At 37.8% G+C, this 22,567-nt stretch overlaps 1 protein-coding gene across 6 annotated transcripts in view; it reads right to left on the bottom strand.

Moving 5' to 3' along the window:
- The window catches only part of sulf1.S (sulfatase 1 S homeolog), a 102,740-nt gene that overhangs the window by 40,297 nt on the left and 39,876 nt on the right, over nt 1–22,567 (bottom strand). For 4 of the 6 annotated variants that reach the window (XM_018223780.2, XM_018223782.2, XM_018223785.2 and 1 more), the window contains 3 exons: nt 13,083–13,322; nt 11,320–11,559; nt 6,424–6,575 (listed from right to left, as the gene is read on the bottom strand). In XM_018223780.2, the coding sequence (XP_018079269.1) occupies nt 6,424–6,575; nt 11,320–11,559; nt 13,083–13,254 (564 nt within the window). In that variant the 5' untranslated portion in view covers nt 13,255–13,322. Of the gene's footprint in view, nt 1–6,423; nt 6,576–11,319; nt 11,560–13,082; nt 13,323–18,514; nt 18,796–22,567 lie in introns of those variants that run through there. The other 2 variants (XM_018223781.2, XM_018223783.2) reach the window with 2 other exon arrangements.

Genomic DNA, 22,567 nt, shown 5'->3' with positions numbered 1-22,567 from the left:
GCAGTGTGTGTAGTAAAGTAAATGTCATTATAAACAGCTATTTCCTTTAGTACAGCTGCTGACCCTGAAAAGAGCCGGCTTCCTACTTCACCGGCATAACACATAGCCAAGATGGCTCACTGAAATTGTGGGGCTCAGGGAAATTGAGGAAATGGAACCTAAGCAGGAGATGGAAGATGAATTTTTAAATTAAACCACCTGCCAGTAAAGTTATCCTGCAGACTTTATGGGGATAATGCTGAAGATATTCTCAGAGGCTCAAGCACTTTCCAGGCACAGCCAATCATGTGCTAGTTATTCAAAGCTGCACAGATGCAGAGCAGGGCCCCGAGGGGCCTCACTGAACTGACACAAGTGAACCAGGTGTAACCCTACTCCTTTAACCAGAGTATGTAATTGCCACTGTTATAGTTCAGAACAGTGTAAGGCTCTTGAGATGGCTAAGTACACTAAAATGAATGGTCCCGCAGTCATTCTAAGGGACTTTCACAAATCACTTCATTTGCTCAGACAAGCTATTAATAAATCATTGGGGGAATTTGGTTTTCTGTTTCAATTTCGATGACAAGTTTTAGAGCCATAATGTTTAAACTGGGTTATGTTTAAACTACAGACCTGCAGCTGTTCTGGATTTCCAGTACCCAACTTGCTCCAGCAACTGAAGCTGGTTATTTTAGGTCGGTACATCCAAAGGTTTGACAGGACCTTATTTTCAGGGTCTACCCCTATTGCACCTGAGGAAGGGGTTGACCCCTGAAAACTTATGCCATTTTCTGCTGAAATAAATTATTTAAAGGCAATGCCGAAGTTTCTGGTGAGCTTCCTCCCTATGGGAAATCGAATGTGTGTCTTAAGACCATCAGATTATTTTAGTAGGTTAAAAGGATAATATTTTAAAGGGATACTATCATGGGAAAAATAGTTTTTTTGAAAACGCATCAGTTAATAGTGCTGCGCCAGCAGAATTCTGCATTGAAATCTATTTTTCAAAAGAGCAAACAGATTTTTTTTTATATTTAATTTTGAAATCTGATATGGGGCTAGACATATTGTCAGTTCCTCAGCTGCCCCCAGTCATGTGACTTGTGCTGTGGTAAACTTCAGTTACTCTTTACTGCTGTACTGCAAGTTTAAGTGATATCAACCCCTCCCCCCAGCAGCCTAACAACAGAACAATGGGAAGGTAACCAGATAACAGCTACATAACACAAGATAACAGCTGCTTGGTAGATTTAAAAACAGCCCTCAATAGTAAAATCCAGGTCACACTGTGACACATTCAGTTACACTAAAAAGGAGAAACAACAGCCGGCTAGAAAGCAGTTCCATCATAAAGTGCTGGCTCTTTCTGAACGCACATGACCAGGCAAAATGACCTGAGATGGCGCCTACATACCAATATTACAACTAAAAAAAATACACTTGCTGGTTCATTACATTTTATATTGTAAAGTGAATTATTTGCAGTGTAAACTTTATTTAGAAATAAAAACTACATCATAAAAATCATGACAGAATCCCTTTAAACTATTTATGCCCCTGTTTTATTCTTATAGAATATTTGGTCCCCGGCAAAGCAGAAGTGGAGGGGTCCTATTTGATGTGGGAAATACATAAATTATGTAAACTGCAGGAGGAATACATAAATCATACTTAACCAACATTCCCCAATAACCGGATTATTTCAGGACCCTAATCTTTACATCCTATATAATAAATAATATAAGGAAGATAAATGGATCCAAAATATGGGGGAAAAAATTGCTCAATTGTTTCCAGAACTGATAAATACCCAAGTACAACAGCGTTGTATAGTATTTCACTTTACGACTAAGGCGGTCATAGCTGATGCATGGCCTGAGAAAAAATGCAGGCTAAGAATCAGTCCCTACATCAGTTTTCCTCCTTGCCTGCACCAGGAACCAATGCATTTTAGTGCCGAAATCAACCTTGTGTGCCTGAACTCGGGCAGACGCAGTGGTTTTGTGTGGAGGCAAGGAAGAAGGATGATGCAAGTGTAGGGGCTGATTCTTGGCCTGGGTTTTTATTTAGTGGTGTACATTTAGTTTAGTGATCATCCCTGTTATGTAGTAGAATTATCAAACTGGCAGAAGGCAAAGGGGTTTATGTGAAAAAAAGACAAACGTGTTACAAATAGCTTCACCTGGGAAGTTCCCAAATATAGGAAAATAATTTATATTCAGCATTACTATTAGTCTTTATTTTCATAGCGCTGACATATTCCTCAGCACATTTCAGAGATTATATATCATTTACATCAGTTCCTGCCCCAGCGAAGCTTACGATCTCAGGATCTCTATCACATTCACACATGGACAATGGTCAATTTCATCAAAAGCCATTAAATCGCCTGTATGTTTTTGATTGCTGGGGAAACCCAAGCAGACATAGGGAGAAAACACAAACTCCATGTAGACTGTGCCCTGGCTGGATTTGAACCTAAAATCGACGAGCTGCAAGGCAGCATTGGTAACCACTGCATCTGGAAATATTTTCTTAGCTAAATACAAGACACTTTAAGAATATGCAGAGGGTCATCAATTGTAGCAAAAGGAGGCTTGTGCTGCCCAGAGCTTTTGTTGATAGCTCAGGATTTACAGGAATTCAGCTAATAAACTCAAGGCTACATCATTTTAATATCTGGGATTAATTATCGTTTTCTGGTATACTAATATGCTTCAGAATCACTACACAGGCTGGAAGAATGTTGCTACCAACCTAAACGAATATACAGTAGGAGCTTTCACGTGTAATCAAGTGCACAAGATTATTTTCAGGCACACAATTGTAATTATTCTGTTCGCCGCTAAATATTTAATTAAGCAAAATGATGGTATTGCAATGAATTCCCAGCAAACCTCTTTCATACTGCAAGCTGAAGTATTGCATTGGAGGGGAATAGAAGTTTTGAGAAATGCTGGTTGAAAGGCTTGAGGCAATACAGGAAAGGGGTGACTTGTTAGTACAGAGTGCGCAAGTTTGATAATACAGTGGCCCTAATTCACTGACATACTAAATCCAGACTACAATATGTAGCCAGTCAGCAATCATCCTTAAAGGAACAGTAACACCAAAAAAATTAAAGTATTTTAAAGTAATGGAAATATAATGCAGTGTTACGCTGCACTAATAAAACTGATGTGTTTGCTTCAGAAACTCTACTATAGTTTATGTAAACAGCCATTCAAAGCTAAAAAAGGAGAAAATGCACAGTATACACAGCAGATAACAGATAAGCTCTGTAGACAAGGTATGGGATCCGTTATCCAGAAACCCGTTATCCAGAAATCTCCAAATTACGGAAAGGCTGTCTCTCATAGACTCAATTATAATCAAATAATCCAAAGGTTTTAAAAAGATTTCCTTTTTCTCTAATAATAAAACAGTAACTTGTACTTGATCCAATCTAGGATATAATTAATCCTTTTTGGAAGCAAAACCAGCCTATTAATGTTTATATAATGTTTACATGATTTTTAGTAGACTGAAGACATGAAGATCCAAATTACGTAAAGACCCCTTATCCGGAAACCTCCAGGTCCCGAGCATTCTGGATAACAGATACCATATCTGTACACAATGGGATTCTTCTCCACTTATCTGTTATCTAATGTGACTCCTGTGCTTGAATGGCTGCCCCCATGGCTAAACAGCAGCTTGTTTCTATAAACTATAATTGTTTTTCTGAAGCAAACACACCAGATTTACCAGTGCAGGGCAACACTATATTATATTGTCATTCCTTTTAAACACTTTCATTTTTTGGTGTTAGTGTTCCTTTGATTCTGTTTTGTTCATTTCCCTCAATAAAAGCAATTTCCTTATTGGCTGCTGCACTTTCCTTCACTGGTACAAATCTGAGTTGAGTGTTAAATACTGCTGACTGGTTTCAGTGCATTTTGCAGACAATGGGTCAAAGTTAGGTTTGGGTTGCATTTTTTTTAAATTTTAACTACCTGCTGTAACTTAACCTGGGAGTTGGGGGCTGCAGTTCCATAACAACTAGAGAACGGCAAGCTGGACATCTATCACTGATGTATTTGTTATTTTCAGTCGATGTCCCTAGCCTTCATCCATTGCTGGGGCCTCCTCTTGTGTAAACCAGACATAGTTAAATGGCGTAAGTGGAAAATCTGTGTCAGTGGCAAGTAGTTACAGTATGTGAGCAGCCCTCATCCCACGGGAAAGGCCTGTGGATTACAGCACTTAGGAGTTCCATGAAATCACAGTGTTGTGGGCAGGTCACTTTGGCTAACATTGCCCAGCTTTGTTATGAGTGAGGTCTAGCCTTCACAAGCTTCCCAAACCATTGCTATTTCTCACATATCTATTCCAATTGTACTGTCCTGAGACCCAACAGAATTACTTTTTCCATAGCATAATGAGAATCAGTATGAAGCTTGGCTTGTTTGTGTGTTTTATAGATGGAAATACACGGTAACATCATTTATCGGAACATTAAGGTCCCGTGAATTACTTCTATTGTCAGACTTTCCACTTTTCGGTTTCATAGGATGGACTCATTTCACTATTTCGCAATGTCAAAAAAAAGGATAAGATTATAATTTGTTTTTATTTCACACATATACTATATATCTCATCAACATTGGGAAAGTTTTCCCCAGTAACCAACAGAGGAAGACAGGCTCGGATGGGAATTCAAAACAGGGTCTTCCATTTCAAGTATACAGAGGACTAAACAGCTCTCCACCAGCCAACTAAATAATGACTGTCTATAGCATCTTACAGCAGCTTCTCTGGCTTTTGCTGGAATTCACACATTGCAGCCTGAGCCTGCAGGTACCATGAGCATTGTTTGACCAAGTCATGCAACAATCAGCAGTTTGCTTTTAATATTCAGTATTTAGACCAGTTAAAGATGACAACTGATTGGTTGTTGGGTTAGTCTGTTAGAGGATAGGGGGAAATGTTACCTATAACACTGTATAACATTATATTATTATGAATTTGGTATTTAACAAAATAGTGGGGGACTGTTACGGAGACTGAAAACAAAACGTATAGGCTTTTTGGAACAAAGCTTGGAGTACAGAGAAGCTGAAAAACCAAATTGGATATTGTGAAAAGGGCTTAGTGATGTTGTCCCATTATGATCTACATCCATAAAAGCATTGTTAGCATTCTGTTCCATGGGAAATATTACTTAAAGGGGAAGTAAAGTCTAAAATAGGATAAGGCTAGAAATGCTGTATTTTGTATACTAAAAATAAACATGAACTTACTGCACCACAAGCCTAATCAAACAAATGATTTATGCTTTCAAAGTTGGCCACAGGGGGTCACCATCTTGTAACTTTATTAAACATCTTTGCAAGACCAAGACTGTGCACGTGTTCAGTGTGGTCTGGGCTGTTTAGGGATCGTCAAAAATTATCAAAACAGGGAAACAAACAAAGCTGCTTGAGCTCTGCATTGCTGGGAAGTAAGGTGGGAGCTCCCCCTGCTGTTCATAAGTGTGATTGTTTCCCTGCTCAGCAGTTAGGGACCGTCTGACAATTCCTATCCACAGCAGTAAATGAAGGGAGAATTTCACTGCATACAGTCATGTTTCTTATAAAAATGGTACACCTTTTTTAATTAAAGTATATTGGAGATAGGTTTCTTTTTCATTAAAGAAATTAAAAATTGGATTTTATTTTTTTGTCTTTACATGCCCTTTAAATACTGATGGGAAAATGTAAATTGCTATATTTAACAAACAATTATTTCCTATGTAACCTTAAAATAATAATTATGTGAATGAAAAGCATGAAATAGGAGGGTGATTTAGAAAAGCTGTTTGTTGACAGTGTCTACTGATCACCAGTTAGTGTCAGGGCACACGCTCAGATTCGGGGAGATTAGTCGCCAGCGACAAATCTCCTCTTCTTCGGAGCGACCAGGCTAGATTGTAAATTGTGGCACTCGGTTTTCTGAAGTCGCCCGAAGTTTCCTCATGAGACAACTTTGGAAAACAAAGTGTTTTGAGTGCCATCCCGCTGGCGATTTACATTCTAACTGGCGGGAAGCAGTTCAGGGAGATTAGTTGCCCCGAAGAAGAGGAGATTTGTCGCCGGGCGACTAATCTCCCCGAATCTGAGCATTAAATGTCTACTGCTAGATCCTATCTACCTTTTGGGCACCCCTGGGCTAAAGTGATCAAAATATCACAACTCACAATGCATGACATGCAGTCTAAAGCCTTCTGAACTATTACCACAAAAATAAAAGGTTTTAACTTTAACAAACACAAATCACTCTTTAATGTTCCTGTAACATCACCAATGAACACTGGGAATTAAAGAAGTTATCTGAATTCTAAATGTATTTATTTGGATACACTGAACAAGTGAAAAGCTACAAACTGTTATTTTATTAAGAAAGCAAAAATGTAGCAATTACCTTTTCATATTCAAAACCATGTTTTTCCTTAAATCCATTCCTGCACATTGTATAATTATAAAAGCGAGAGTTCTTCACAAGTCCAAGCCATTCCCGCCACCCAGGAGGGATGTAGCTTCCATTATACTCGTTGAGGTATTTTCCAAAAAAAGCTGCAAAAGAAAAGAAAAACCATAAATTGCTGGTTAGAATAACTATGTAGGAATAGAAAGTTACACCTAGCTGCAAATAAATGTAAAGTTGTAGCAAGGGTCAACTCTGGCCCTGCTGCTTCAGATGTCACCCACTTTGCTCCGCTGGCACCTCTCCTGTAATTAGACAGAGGAGAGGAGGGTGGTGGTATAGTTGCCACACAAATTAATGTAGGTGATTTCAAGTTTTTTGTCTCGACAGATTTACTAATCACTTGGCATACTTAGCTAGATTCACAAAAATGCAAGTTAGCTCAGTTATCAAATCACCATGAGTGCCACAGTCAGGAAACAGGAAAATAAAGTCTAAAATAGAATAAGGCTAGAAATGCTGTATTTTGTATACTAAACATAAACATGAACTTTCGGCACCAGAAGCCTAATTAAACAAATGATTTATGCTTTCAAAGTTGGCCACAAGTGGTCGCCATCTTGTGTAAACATCTTTGCAAGACCAAGATCATGCACATGCTCAGTGTGGTCTAGGCTGCTGCTTAGTGATCGTCATAAATTATCAAAACAACACAAGTCAAATAATATCTGCCATTGAGCCAGATACAGCGAGACTGATTAATAATCAGAATATGCACTGGGTCCTGTGCTGTCATGTAATCATTGGATTTTATAGTTTTTGTATTGTTTAACACAAACTTTCTCCAACTCTTCAGAACCAGTGGCTGCAGCAAAAAAAAAAAAATCCTCCAAATAGAATCTCAGTTTATCTGTTTAAATCTGGCTCCATGATCATTGTCCCTGCAGCTGGAGTTGGAAACATTAAAGAGGACGTAAAGGCAAAAGTAAAATATTATCTTTACTTTATTAACTGAAAAAGAAACCTATCCTCAATATACCGTACTTTAATTAAAAAATCTGCACAGTTTTTATAAGAAACCGGACTGTATTCCCCCTTCATTACTGCTGCAGATAAGAATCTCTAAATGGTCACTGGCGGTTCTAAAGGGAAACAAACAAAGCTGCTCCAGTTCTGGGAAGTCCCTCCCACTGCCGTTTGAAAGTATGATCCTTTCCCTGCAGAGCAGTTAGGGACAGTCTGAAGTTTCCTATCCGCATCAGTCAGAGAAAGTAAATGAAGGGAGAATCTCACTGCATACAGTCAGGTTTCTTATAAAAACAGTACATGTTTTTTATTATATTATATAATTATATTGGAGATATGGGTGGCTTGGTAGATTTCTTCCAGTGTCAGATAGGCAGTTCAAACAGCATTTTTTCTCAATTAAAAACAGTTCTCAGGGGTTAGCATCGTATTATAGGCTGTTGCTACTAAGCACAAAGTATAGTGGTTAGTGCCAAAAGTGTATATGAGTCTAGGTCAAATGATTGATAACAAAATCCTTTAACTGTTTAGTAAACAAATGGCATCCTTTAATGGATCCTCACATACTATGTGTTTTGAACATACTCTATCCATAACAAAAAGAAAAAAAAATGTAAATTAAAGCTGTGAAATCCAAACCAGTGTAATTATAATAGTGCCACAAGGTCACTAAGCCTGTTGGCCTAAATCTTATAATTCCATGGGCATCAAATAGGATTTTTCTGATTACGCATAGAGTTTTAATAAATATCCATGCTTTGTTTCCAAGAACCACTGACACAAGGCAGAATACAGACTATAATGATGAATGTTTTCACTTTAAGAAAGGGAGCTCTGTGAGGCAGTTCAGGAGCCAGAGCAGTGACAGAGAGGCGAGAAGGAGGGTTTTTGGGAGTCTGGCCGAATTCAAGTTACACCCAAAGGGAAAGTATGACACTGCATTAAATGACCTATTGAAACCACAATGAAGTTGCTTTAGTTTTCGTGGCAATGCTTATCAAAGTTATTCTACCCAAAAAAATGGGTCTTTCATTGCATAATGAAAGAAAATGCAATTCTAAGCAACTTTCCATTATATGTTCATTAAACAGTTTCAGTTGTTTAAAGTAATTTTTAGATGTAACTATTGCATTGTTCAGTATTTTATTATCTCTTTCTGTTCACTGGGTCCGACTCCTGAAACAATGTAGAAGAAGCCGGCTGACTAAAAGAGCAAGAGGAGACCTGGCTCCTGTTTCTTTAAAACCAATGAAAATGCTTAATCAACATCTACATCTACAATTAGTATAGTTATAAGTACCGTTATCCGGAAACCCGTTATCCAGAAAGCTCTGAATTACAGAAAGATCGTCTCCCATAGACTCCATTATAAAATACAAATAATCCAAATGTTTAAAAATGTTTTTTTTCTCTGTAATAATAAAACAGGACCTTGTACTTGATCCAAACTAAGATATAATCAATCCTTATTGGAAGCAGAACCAGTCTATTGGGTTTATTTAATGTTTATATGCTTTTATAGTAGACTTAAGGTATGAAGATCCCTTATCTGGAAAACTCCAGGTCCCGAGCATTCTGGAAAACAGGTCCCATACCTGCATTTAGTTTATATATGTCACTGTAAAATAGGTCAGTATAAGTATGTGCATGTATGTGCGCTGTGGTACATTTGGAGTGGTTGAATTTAGTGGACTTTTTTAACCCGGCTTAGGGTTACTTAGAATTAATTTTTCTTTCTTTATGCAAAAAAAACCCAGCATTTGGTGGAGTACCACCTTTAGGAAAAACATTAAGGGGAACTCTTATTTCACTAAGGTGGCCATACATGGGCAGATTTAAGCTGTGGATTCAGCCCTTCAGACTAATTTGGCATCTTATCTACCCCCTGTATGGAGCAATCCAATGGGCCCACCTGACCGATATCTGATTGAAATCGGAGGTTTGTTTTTCACATCAGATCAAGGGCTGTACTGGTTCATTCATATGGTCCTCGCTCCGACGGTTATTATTCTTGCCAATGGAATCCAATCGTTAGGCCTAGGTTAGTCCGATATAGCCTAGCTTAAAAAGGCATATTGGGGAAAAGATCCGGTCATTTGGTGACCACACAAAACCAGCAGATTTTATAGTGCATGTCAGCTTTACAGGAAGCCATTATCAGTTCCTGTTTATAGATCTCTGTGTAATGCAGCTCTTCTATCTTATCCTGAACTAAGCCTGCCCCACTTCTGCACAGGGGAAGACTGGGTAAGATACCAATAACATAAGGCAGTAAAAATGATATCCTCTGGCACAGACTTGAGCACCTACTGGGCAAGTCTCCTTTACAGAACATTCTCTACCTTTTCATGGCTTGTCTAGATAGCTGCATAGTTTCTGTACCGCAGCTACGCAAATATAACAGAATAAGTGGGACCACATCGTAACGGCTTGTTTGAACTGCACAGAGTGAGCTAAGTTGCTGATACTATAGACAGAACACAAACATAGTTATGATGAATCATTAACAGCATGAGATTTGGCACATTTTTTGAGTTCAGCACTCTGTGGGAAAAAAGAAGGTCCTTGTTTTAGACTGGGCACATAAAATGTTTGGTTCAGCTGTATCGCAGTATCTACAGTCAGTCAATATCGAAAACTGCATATCTGGATTTCTTTTTTTTTTTTAAAGGTGCATATTTAGATTAATAAAGTGCAAGTTAACATAGTGTTTGGCTTTTAGGGTGCATTCTTTGTAGACAACCAGTGTCCAGATTTATTTTTATATAGCCTGTGTTGCCATATGGCTTGCTTTAGCTGTGATATACTCCATATAAAAACTTTGTTTCTGGCTTCTACAGGATGTGGTACAGAAATCTACAAATAATGCTTCTGCAGAAGCAAGCACTGTGTGTATAAACACAAAAATGAAAAAAAGGAATTATTGTGCACAAAATAAGCCACACTAAGGGGCAGATTTCAAATTCAAATTTTTTGAATTTTTTTATGCTCAAAACTGTAAAATTTGACAACTCGATTAGAGTTTTATATCATACTCTGGCCCTTTAAGAATTGAAATTTGACTATTAGCCACCTGCCGAAATACTGTAGAAGTCAATGGGAGAGGTCCAGTGACCAATTTGGAGTTGTTTGCAGCCTTCCTGACATTCGAGTTTTTTCCAGAGAAAAAGCTCGAATCGAGCTCGAAGCTCGAATTCGATTTGAGTTTTCAGGTCGGTAAAATTATTCTGAATTTGCAATACCAAATATAAATCTCCCCCAATCTAATTCAGATTAACATCGAATTCATGTGTGTTATAAAAACTCACATGAATTCGAAATTCGAATCTTGATAAATGTGCCTCTATAATTTTTTTAAACTTGTTTTTCAATTCAGAATTCGAATGGTATGTTATTTATGAAAAAATGTGAACATCTAACATTTGATCGAATAGTCCTGACCTGAAAACAATTTGAACATCGAAAATTCAAATCGAATTAGGATCAAGTTTTATGCATCAAATTTTTATTTGATGCTCAACATTTTTTTCCACCATTGGAGTCTATGGGGCATCATTTTCATTTTAGAATTATTTCCAGTGTCGAGTGTGATAAATCTCACATTCTAATTCAAATTCCAGTTGGTGCTTTTAAATTTGAAATTGTGAGTTTTGACCACATTTTTTTTAGAACATTCGAATTTACCATTCAAACCTTACTAAATCTGCCCCTAGCAATGAGTAGGCAGTTGCATAAATTTGCTGATAAATGATGTAGATTTTCAGTTTTAAGTTTTAGAGAATATGCTAGTGAAACATCTCTCTTATTTTCGAATCAGGACTCATGGTTTAGGAGTGCCTGAAAAAACATGAGCTTAAAGTCCCCTACCTGTCCTGTAGCCTGTGTTATTGAGATATACAGCGAATGTGCGGGGCTCGTGGATGGCTTGCCAGGACGGAGAAGAGCAGTTCTCATTGTTCGTATATATGTTGTGGTTGTGAACATATTTCCCAGTTAGCATTGAAGAGCGAGAAGGACAGCACATGGGAGTGGTCACAAAAGCATTGATGAATGAAGCTCCTCCTTCTTCCATGATCCTTCTCGTCTTGTTCATCACCTGCAACGAACCTGAAATAAATAATATGCTTTGCTAATGTACATGTTCATTTTTATGAGTTTTATGGGTTAAACAGGTACTAATCCAATATTATTTACAATCACTGAAAGAATAGTCTGTAGCCTCCAATGACATATTATAAAAACATGTTCTAATCTCAATAGCTTGACACATAAATCCAATTAAGGGGAAAGATTCCACTTTGAACTACATTTTACTATGGTTCTGAGACAATTTGAAATTGGTCTTCTTCCTTTTTTGTTTTTTTACATTATTTGTTTTTTGTTCATGAGCTCTCTGGTCAGTTAGTGGTATGAATGATAGACTTGAAGATGAGCAGTAGAGAGCCTGAATAGAGATGAATAATAAAATGGAACCAACAATAAAATTGTAGCCTCAAAGAAACATTTTTATAGCTGCATGTGTCAGTGACCCCCATGTGAAAGCTTTAAAGAGACTCAGGGAGGGGAAAACTACATCATTCAAAAACTATGGAAAAAAGCTGAGAATGTAACATTCTATTACACATTAAAAGTTGACTTTCAGAAAAAAAACTGCCTCTTTAAAGGCAGTTATATATTTACTTTTAAAGGAACAATTCAGTATAAAAATAAAAACTGGGTAAATGGATAGGCTGTGCAAAATATAAAATATTTCTAATATAGTTAGTAGTGTTCTGGCTATTATGTTCGACACTCCAGCCTTTATAGATTTTATTTTTGGCTAACTAATTATATTGAAAACATTTTTTATTTTGCACAGCCTATCTATTTACCCAATTTTTATACTGAACAATTCCTTTAATGGATTTTCGCCAATAGAAACAACTAGTTGTTTTCAGATAGATCACCAGAAATTACAACTTTTCCCAATTTTTTCCAATATCGAAGTGTTTACTGTCAATTTTCACCTTCTAAAGCAGCTCTGGGAGGGGGGTTGCCGACCCTGTAAACTGTTCTAAATTGATACATTTACTTGATACATTTCTTATCTTTGTCCCTGATGAGCAGATTCCAGGAGTTTCATTCATTAATAAAGGCAACTGTTGGAATTAATACAATAATTGCTAATATTCCATAGATGCAGCTAATGAATGTATCGATTAAATGTTGCAAAACTGTAACAGTTTACAGTCTGCACCTGAATTACTGAGCTGCCAGACTGAAACACCAGAGACAGGGACATTAAACTTTAAACTTGGATTTTGGAAAAACAGTAAAAAAATAAATAATGGAAAGTAATTGAAAAAAGTCTTTATTTCTGGGGAACAACCTGAAAACAGCTGAACTGAATGCACAGAATAAATCATACATGTGCTGTATTCCTTGGCTTCCAAAAAAGGTGAAATAATTACAGAAAAAGACACAAAAACAACTGATTGCCAAGGTGCTTGGGTGTATCTTAATGCAACTATTACATCTACTTCCCCTTTAAAACACACGAGCTTTAACCATGCATTTATCAAATCCCCTTGAATCAATGGCAGTGTAGACTTACAGTATATAATTAGTTCTGCCTATAACCAAACTCTTACCTAACTCCACATCTTGATCATCTGTCAAAACAAGAATAATATTGGGCCTTATGTTCCTCCTGTCAGGTTGTACTCGCCCTCTGAATCTGGAGGCTTTGAGTGAAGAGCCAAGGCCCATAGGCAGCTCCATTTGAAGCAATATAAAGACAAGCACAAAGCCCAAAAACTTCATGATAGCATAGACAGTGGCTTCTATAAAATCAGATTATGTCGGATGATTTCTGAGTTTTATAGGATGCTCTGAAAATACAAGAGAATGAGAATAAAAGTTAAAATACACAAACTAATACAACACAGTGCTATTTTATATTGGCATAAGCCCTATAAAGATATTGTTGAACTACAATTCCCTGCACCCTGCTGCCACCTGAAAAATGATCCATGATTTTGCCCAATACACAAACAACTAATGAATAACTGATCTTTGCAGCCAGACTATTTATATGTATACAGAAACGTGGAAACTGTTATACTGGTTTACATTCCCACATACTTGGTAAAATTTTGTTTTACTCATTTAATGGAAACTACGCTTTTAAATTCAATTAGTAATCCCTATTTATCTGCATATTTGTACTTAATACTAAGAGTAATAGCTGCAACAAGACTTATTCCGCTTGGATAAAACAAAATATTTTCTGCTGCTTGCTTCTGCAAATATGAATTTCTACACGGTCGTTGGCTGCGCTACAGGGAAACAAACAAAGCTGCTTGCGCTCTGGGAAGTAAGGTGGAGGTTCCCCCTGCTGGTTGAAAGTATGATCCTTCCCTTGCAGAGCAGTTAGGGACCGTCTGAAGTTTCCTATCTGCAGTAGTCAGAGCAAGTAAATGAAGGGGGAATTTCACTTTTTCATTAAAGAAAGTAAAAATGGGATTTTGTTTTTTTGCCTTTACATTCCCTTTAATATAGATCTGAAAAAGGCCCTTAACACAATGCTGATGGAGTCACATTCATAATCAGGGTAGTGTTGTGAAAAAAAGGTCTGGTTCTAACAATTATATTCAGAATGTATTGTAAGTCTTATTCCCCTACTGTAGGAAAAGTCAACATTCTGTGTTCTACTTTTGGCAAAATGTTAAATTCCATCCCAGCTCTCCTGTTGGTCGGATGAAAATAATGGGGAATTGAGTTCCCCCAGAACAACAGAGAGCTTTTTAGTGCTGAAGATTGTGATGTGAGCACAACATCCTGCTGAAAAACATACCAATGACAACTTGAACCCTGGTCTGTCCATATATTTCTAAGCAAAAGGCTGCTTGTAAGATGCACCACTTTTGTTGTCCAATTTACATCAAAATGAAGGAGAATATGTAGGTGGCAATAAGTCTTGTAATCAAAAAAGTCCTTTGGACTGGGTACATTCCACCAGCAAGCCCCTATTGGGTTATTTTGTCAAAATCCCAGGGCCCACCTAGATTAACTGAAAGTCACTATTAGGACTCTTACTGACGAGCGGTTGAAGCTGCGCTCCCCTACGTTTCGTTTTTCTGCGTTCAGATGCGATGGGGAGCGCAGGAATAGACGCATTAGGTTTTTTTCAATGGGGCTGTACTCACACAGGCGCGTGTAGGCGCCGAACGCAGGTTGAGACGCAACATGCTGCATTTTTCCTGCATTCGGCACCTACACACGCCTGTGTGAGTACAGCCCCATTGAAAAAAAACCTAATGCGTCTATTCCTGCGCTCCCCTGCGGCTGAACACAGAAAAACGGAGCGCAGGGGAGCGCAGCTTCAACCGCTCGTTAATAAGAGCCCTAAGAGAACAGAGAGCTTCATCTTTCAAGAACCAGGAGAATAACACAGAGCTTGTTTCCTGCAGTCTTAATTAGAACTGACCGAGATTCATTAGTTGCGCAGCACTTTTTCACCTGAGACATTCCCTGCAGTAGTGTTTAGACATGCAACATTACCCCGAATCAGACAAGTAAGGAAAGCTAATTGTGTGTGAAAAATCCATCATTGGGAAAAGGGAGATTCGGGAGACAGCATGGGTGATTTCGATCATTCACGGGGCACTGCTAGTGAACAGAAATAATTGGAGCTACTATATAACTTGCCAGTTACTTTGGAACATGTTTTTGCTAAATGTCTGAAGATATCCAACAATGTGGATCCATGCAATACAATCCTCCACAACATGGTTGAAATACATAAGTTCTCATTTGCTAGTCAGAATTTCATAGTTATATCTGCAAAACAAACTTTTTTGGCCTATGGTTTAGGGAGGTCTTGTATATGGCTAAATTAAGGTTTGTGTGCACATACATATTATAACTGTTTTATTTTACTCTTTAGGGAAGTTTGCCAAATATCAAAAATAAAATCTTAAAAAGCCATACCAGTGGGAATAATAACCCATTGCAACAGTAGTTGGTTCTGATAAATCAACTGCATTAAAAAAAAGGAAATTAATGGTTAATGCCCAGCTGTTATTTTCAGCCCCTGTCGTACTATAAATGGACAGACTTACAATACTGTACTGTCACTAGTAAACGGGTTATGGCAAACAAGAAGCTTGTATGGGATTAAAAAAAGGTTTCATTGTTTTCAGTTGGGCAAGCCACACAGCCTATCCCCTAAAGTTTCTGCCCTAGGCACAGGCCCGCAGGGGCTATTCAGATATGTTCCTGTTTTATGCCTGCTACAAACACTCCAGTACAACATGCTAATTGTGTGACCAGTTTTAAACCTCCCATATTTACTGTAAAATGCAACCAATATTTTGCCCATACACACTGGTATATGGTGGAGGTTGGCCTAGTTAAAGGGATACTGTCATGGAAAAACATGTTTTTTTCCAAAACAAATCAGTTAATAGTGCTGCTCCAGCAGAATTATGCACTGAAATCCATTTCTCAAAAGAGCAAACAGATTTTTTTTATATTCAATTTTGAAATCTGACATGGGGCTAGACATTTTGTCAGTTTCCCAGATGCCCCAGTCATGTGACTTGTGCCTGCACTTTAGGATGGAATTACTTTCTGGCAGGCAGTTATTTCTCCTACTTAATGTAACTGAATTAGTCTCAGTGGGACTTGGCTTTTACTATTTACTGCAGTTCTTAGATCTTCCAGGGAGCTGTTATCTTGTGTTAGGGAGCTGCTATCTCGTTACCTTCCCATTGTTCTGTTGTTAGGCTGCTGGGGGGGAAGGCAGGGGGTGATATCACTCTAACTTGCAGTACAGCAGTAAAGAGTGATTGAAGTATATCAGAGCACAAGTCACATTACTGGAGGCAGATGGGAAATTGACAATATGTCTAGCCCCATGTCAGATTTCAAAATTGAATATAAAAAAAATCTGTTTGCTCTTTTGAAAAATGGATTTCAGTGGAGAATTCTGCTGGAGTAGCACTTTTAACTGATGTGTTTTGAAAAAAACATGTTTTTCCATGACAGTATCCCTTTAAAGACCAGGCAAGTGAGTAGGGGTGGTACAGGGGAACATTGGTACAATTACAGAAGCCATGTGCCGTTTATTTTAAGTGAAATGTTGTTTCCCTTTAAAAAGAGCTGTGTGTGTACACTGTGAACATGTACAGGATGTTTAATAGGTTTTAATGTCTCTGTTTAGGGTTTTTGAATGCCTAAATAGTTTCCTTTCTATGCTTCCTCAACCAAACATTCTCTTCCCAGGTTAAAATCAGATAACTGATGCTGAGTCAGTAAGTCAATGACTGGAAAGCAGCTGTGCTTCCCGGTCATTGACTCACACTGTCTGTGAGCTATTAATTTGGTTGCAACTGTGGGAAAAAATGTTGGGACAAAAAGAAGCTGATTTAGTGGTTATCAGTGGTACACAGGGTACAGGATCTATCCACAATGCTTGGGACCCTGGGTTTTCCAGATAGGAGATCTTTCTGTAATTCTGTAATTTTCTGTTATAAACTATACCTTAAGTCTCCTAAAAATCATGTCAATGTTGAATAAACCCAATAAACTTGTTTTGCCACCAATATGAATCCATGCAGCTAAGTTAGAATCAAGTAAAAGGTTCTGTTTTATTATTATACAGAAAAAGGAAAGAAATCTAAACATTTTTAATTATTTGCTTATAATACACAAAAGCCATGAATATCTTGTAAATTATATCCTTATAAACGGTGAGTAGTGATGTCATCAGTTATAAACGGTGAGTAGTGATGTCATTTCTGTTACATGACTCACTAAAATGTGTGTATTATAATAAATAAAGTACCCCCAGTTGTAAAATATGAGGATATTAGAAGTTACCTCGGAGTTCCATGACCTGTATAAAAACACTCGGCCTTCGGCCTCGTGTTTTTATATGGTCATGAAACTCCTTGGTAACTTATAATATCCTTATATTTTACAAAAGGGGGTACTTTATTCACTATATAATGGACTCTATGTAGATGAAGATAGCCATCCTATAATTCAGAGTTTTCTGGATAAGGGATCCCAAACCTATACAATGAGTTATACAATAACATCTGTATTGTGAGATGCAATAGATTATTTTAAAAAGGACTGGTTGCATTTTAAGTAGGGATGCACCGAATCCACTATTTTGTATTTGGCCGAACCCCCGAATCCTTTGCGAAAGATTTGGCTGAATACTGAACCAGATCCTAATTTGCATATGCAAATTAGGGATGGGGACGAGAAAACATTTTTTACTTCCCTGTTTTGTCCCTCCCCGCCCCTAATTTGCATATACAAATTAGGATTGGGATTCGGTTCGGCAGAATCCGAATCCATCTGAAAAAGGCCAAATCCTGAACCGAACTTACAAGTGAGAAGGTACAAAGTTAAAATAATAATCCTGAGAATTACCCATTTGGAATAAACCCCCTCCCCCCCCCATGATTTTTCAGTAAATTAGAGACAGCTTGGTCAGACAGATGCGGTATTCCACCTTCCCCTGTATTAGCTAGAAACCGTAATTATTTGAGAAAAGAGATGAACTTTTTTGTCAACTTTACCATATTACTATACTGTATATATCCTCAGGGCTAAAATTTAAAGGACAATATATAGAGTGGAGTTTGTTTTTAGTTCGGCAAACTTTTTCCTAATTTCAGCTGTTTAAAAGGAAATATAAAAAGAATGATAAATCACCCAAATGTGCTTTAGATCTGTGCTATAAACTGGTGTTCCTTTGCAGGCTGTACCATATGCAAGATTTCTGATCTAATGCCAACTCCACCTGAGGACTACACATGGCTGTCATTAAGGAGCAGCTTAGCTCTGAGAATCAGACCCATAGTTAAAATGATACAAATTTGCAGCAGTCACATACGTGTACAGGAGCAAAGTTATTCCAGATCCCCATTACTCGAAAATAATAAAAGTGCTCAGAGCCAAAGATACACAAAGGTAACCGACATGTTGCGTGAGATTTTTTTCTGGTGCTGTTCCACTAGTTTATAAAAGAAAAAATACAATTTTACTCCCACAGGGAACTCACCTCGGTGTAACATCAGGACGGCAGAAGCTGCACACAAAGATTCCAACGGCATTTGTGTTATACAGAAAACATTTCAGACAGTGTTGACCCAGAAAGTGTAGTCATCCTGACTGCACTGTGCAAACACTGGCAGCTAAGTGTTTGACTATGCCTGTGATATGGAATGCCTGACAATTACACCTCACTGCTAATAAAATTCACACCATCCCAAAACACTAGAAACAGTCCCTCCCCCTTGTGGCACCATATATTCTGTTTTGACTTCTTGCTTTAAATCAAATTGAAACAAACTGAGCTCTGGTCTGTCCATTTAAAAGGTTGCTTGCAAGATGCACCATGTTTGTTGTCCGATTTACATCAAAATGAAGGCATATATGTAGTCGGCAATCAGTCTTGGAACCATAAAATTCCTTTGGAGTTCCATGGGAAGTAGCATAGCAATCCCTATAACTAAGCTTTTCCTTATGGGAAAATGCCCCATTCGTAGCCAATTATTTATCTGGAAGAAGAAGCCAGAAGATCTTTCCGTGGTGCTCACTGGAATAACCCTGGGCCGGTGCAGTTTTCTGCCTCTAGGAGCACCGGCCCGGGGTTTCAGGTAAGTTTAACGTTTGGCACCCCAAGTGCAAACAGACTTTCCTTCTCCTTTAACAGATGATAAAGTATGCAAGTATATACTTTATTGAGAGCACAGAATATGAAGCCTCTGCATACAGCATCTATTTCAATGAATGGGAGCTGCCACAGCTAACACTGTCCAACATGATCAGTAGTAGTGATGGGCGAATTTATCCTGTTTTGCTTCGCTGAAAAATCCACCAATTTCCTGCAAAATTCGCAAAACAGGAAAATCGTAAAATCAGGAAGTTCACGAAAAACCGTTTTCACTAGAAAATCGTGAAAATCGGAAATTGACGCCGGCGAATTTTCACGGGAGATTCGTTTATTTATTCGCCAGCGAATTTGTGCCAGGCGAATTTATTCGCCCATCACTAATCAGTAGTAATGAACAGATGGTGCTGCTAGAAGTTTAGACCTAGAGGAATATCTGGTTATATGGCACACACAACTTAGGGAGTTTTCAACTGTCACATTTTACAGTACTAAAACACTGTGAAATAACTGTGCACCATTAGGAAAGTTCCATGGGATTCCCCCTGAAACTGTGTATTTGTGGTTTACCATGGCAAGAATTACATGAAAATCATCTGTGATGATTCCTGTAGGCAGCAATATGGACAATTTCAAATGTGAAGAATGTTGCATTAAAATTCCAGATTTATGCCCTGACAAATTAGGTCAAATAAGGGTATGAGCTCATGAACACTGGAGATTCTGATGAAATTGGATAAGAGCAGGTGGATCACGAGTACTCTAAACTTTTGGCACTGCTGTGAAGTATGAATCGTGACTATGCAATCTGACTCAACAACTGACAGTGCTGGAGAAGGTAGCAAAGGCTTGCATCTAAAGCCTTAAAGGAAAACTATACACCTCAAACAATGTAGGTCTCTATAAAAAAGATATTGCATAAAACAGCTCATATGTAAAACCCTGCTTCATGTTAATAAACCATTTTCATAATAATATACTTTTTTAGTAGTATGTGCCATAGGGTAATCATAAATAGAAAACTGCCATTTTAAAAAAATAAGGGTCGCCACCTGGGATGGTAGGTTCATGGTGCACTCAAACATTCCAAAAAAAACCATACTTGTTTCTGGTCAGGTGATCTCTGAGGCAGCACACAGACCATCACAAAATGGTGGTTCAAGGCAAGAGATGTAAAAGGGCAATATTTACTTAAATATATATATTACATTCATTTGATTAGATTCTTTAATATGCAACTTAATTTGATATAAACTGAGAATTGCCCATTTGGAATAAACCCCCTCCCCCCATGATTTTTCAGTAAATTAGAAACAGTAACATGCCAGGTAAAAATACAACATGTGTGCCATGAACCCATAGGTACCATTCTGTTTAGCAGATATTTAGAATGCATATATAAATAGGGGTCAAATGACAGTTCCAGTGCACTTAACACTGGTTCACCTTTAAGTTAACTTTTAGTATTTTATAGAATGGCTAATTCTAAACATCTTTTCAATTGGCTTTCATTTTTTCTTTCATATAGTTTTTGAATTATTTGACTATGTCTCCTGACCTGTTGCAACTTTCAAACCCCATCTAAAAAACAATTGCTGTGTAAGATTTGAAATTGCAAACTAGAGAGCTGCTGAATAAAAAGCTAAAAAACTCAAACACAATTAATAAAAAATGAAAACCAATTGCAAATTGTCTCAGAATATCACTCTCCACATCATATTATGGGGCAAATTTACTAAAGGGCGAAGTGGCTAATGCTAATGAAAATTCGCCAGTGTGACTTCATTTTGGTACTTCGCCGATTTACTAACGGGTGCTGGCGTAAATTCGCTAGCGAAGTTGACCTACTCTAGCGTTACTTCGCACCCTTACGCCAGGCGAAGTTGCACTATGGCGAAGGGAATGTAACTACGCTAATTCACTAACTTGCGGATTTTACTGAACGTTACTTCTTGCGCCAGACTTGCCTTCGCCACCTCAGACCAGAAGAAGTGCAATAGAGTAGATAGGGCTTGCTTCAAAAAAAGTAGAAATTTTTTCTAAGTCCCAAAAAACGCTGTCATCTTACTTTTTTAAGGGTGATAGGCTGAAAAACATTGTAAATTTTTGTTCGGGGTACCCTCCTTCCCCCCTACATTTCCTAACATATGGCAACTCAGATATACAGTGGACACATGTATAGGGCAAAATAACAACTCTATTTTATTTTATGACGCTTTTCCAGGGTTGTGTAGTGTAATGTATTTGCTGCTACATATACGTCAATTGTACTTTAACTTGGCACCGAATGCAAATTAGGCATTGCTAGCATAACTTCGCTTTGCTTGACGAATTAATGGTAGCGCAACTTCGCTACCTTTTGCCTCCCTGAGGGCAACTTTGGATTTTAGTGAATTAGCCACGCCCTGGGGAAACTTTGCCTGGCGATGTGCGGCGAAGCCAACGCTGGCGCAACTTCGAAGGTATGTAAATTTGCCCCTAAATGTTAATTTAAAGGCGAACAACCCCTTTAATAAAACAAATATCCTGTGCAAAAAAAAAAATAGGCCAAAAGGATCTATAATTGTATATTGTATTGCATGATCATTTTTGGTGTTATGAACACATTACGTTTTTACTATTTAACATATTAATCAGTAACAGGGTTTCAAAATCAAAGGGTTTCGATGCTGGGTGACAGATAATTCTTAGGACTCAAATGTTCCAATCACTTATCTCTTGGTACGTGCAGAATAAATAAGATGACATTTTAGGAAACATTTAGAACTTTGAAGACTCTGTGAATGCCTAATGGAGAGTATTAATGACTTCCGGTGCTGGGAGCAGGAAATAAGGTCTAATAATCTACATGAGTTCAGATTATGAGTTCTGTACTTTCTTACACATCTGCCTACAATATGGCCCTTTGGTATGTTTACCTTGCATTTTACAGAGAACTGGCTAATTATTACGGCCTCCTAAAGCTTCTGGGTTACTAAGTGGGTTAAAGATTTAGAAGGAAAGTATTATATATTATATAAGGTTGCCCTCTGCAATACAGAAAACAGATTCTATTTTCATACAGACGGTTCTTTATTTCGCAGTGACCTTAACAAATGTATCATTTATTCTCAGCTCTGCTTTCGGCTGCATTTGCAGAGAATAAAAGAGAAGGCAAAATATGGTTCTCAACGGAACAAACGAGAAATTCATAAATTTCATGATCCTGCAAAATCCTCAAATGCGTAATCTACTAAATGACATTTGATAATATTTAAGGGTCATTGTTGTGGTTTTTGAAGAGGGTGGCTGCAGGTCACTTACAATAAACCATGAAAAAAATTATTTCTGGCCCCGGGCTCCAGCTAAAGTAATGACTGATGGATAATATAGAACATCTGTGTTGTTTCATATAAATATTATATGTAAGGGTTCCGCAGTGATAAACATGACGTGCTGAAT

This window comes from Xenopus laevis, chromosome 6S, assembly GCF_017654675.1.
Source record: "Xenopus laevis strain J_2021 chromosome 6S, Xenopus_laevis_v10.1, whole genome shotgun sequence".
Taxonomy (NCBI): Eukaryota; Metazoa; Chordata; class Amphibia; order Anura; family Pipidae; genus Xenopus; species Xenopus laevis.
Note: the sequence above shows the minus strand (reverse complement) of the source record. Positions and strands in the feature narration are given on the sequence as shown.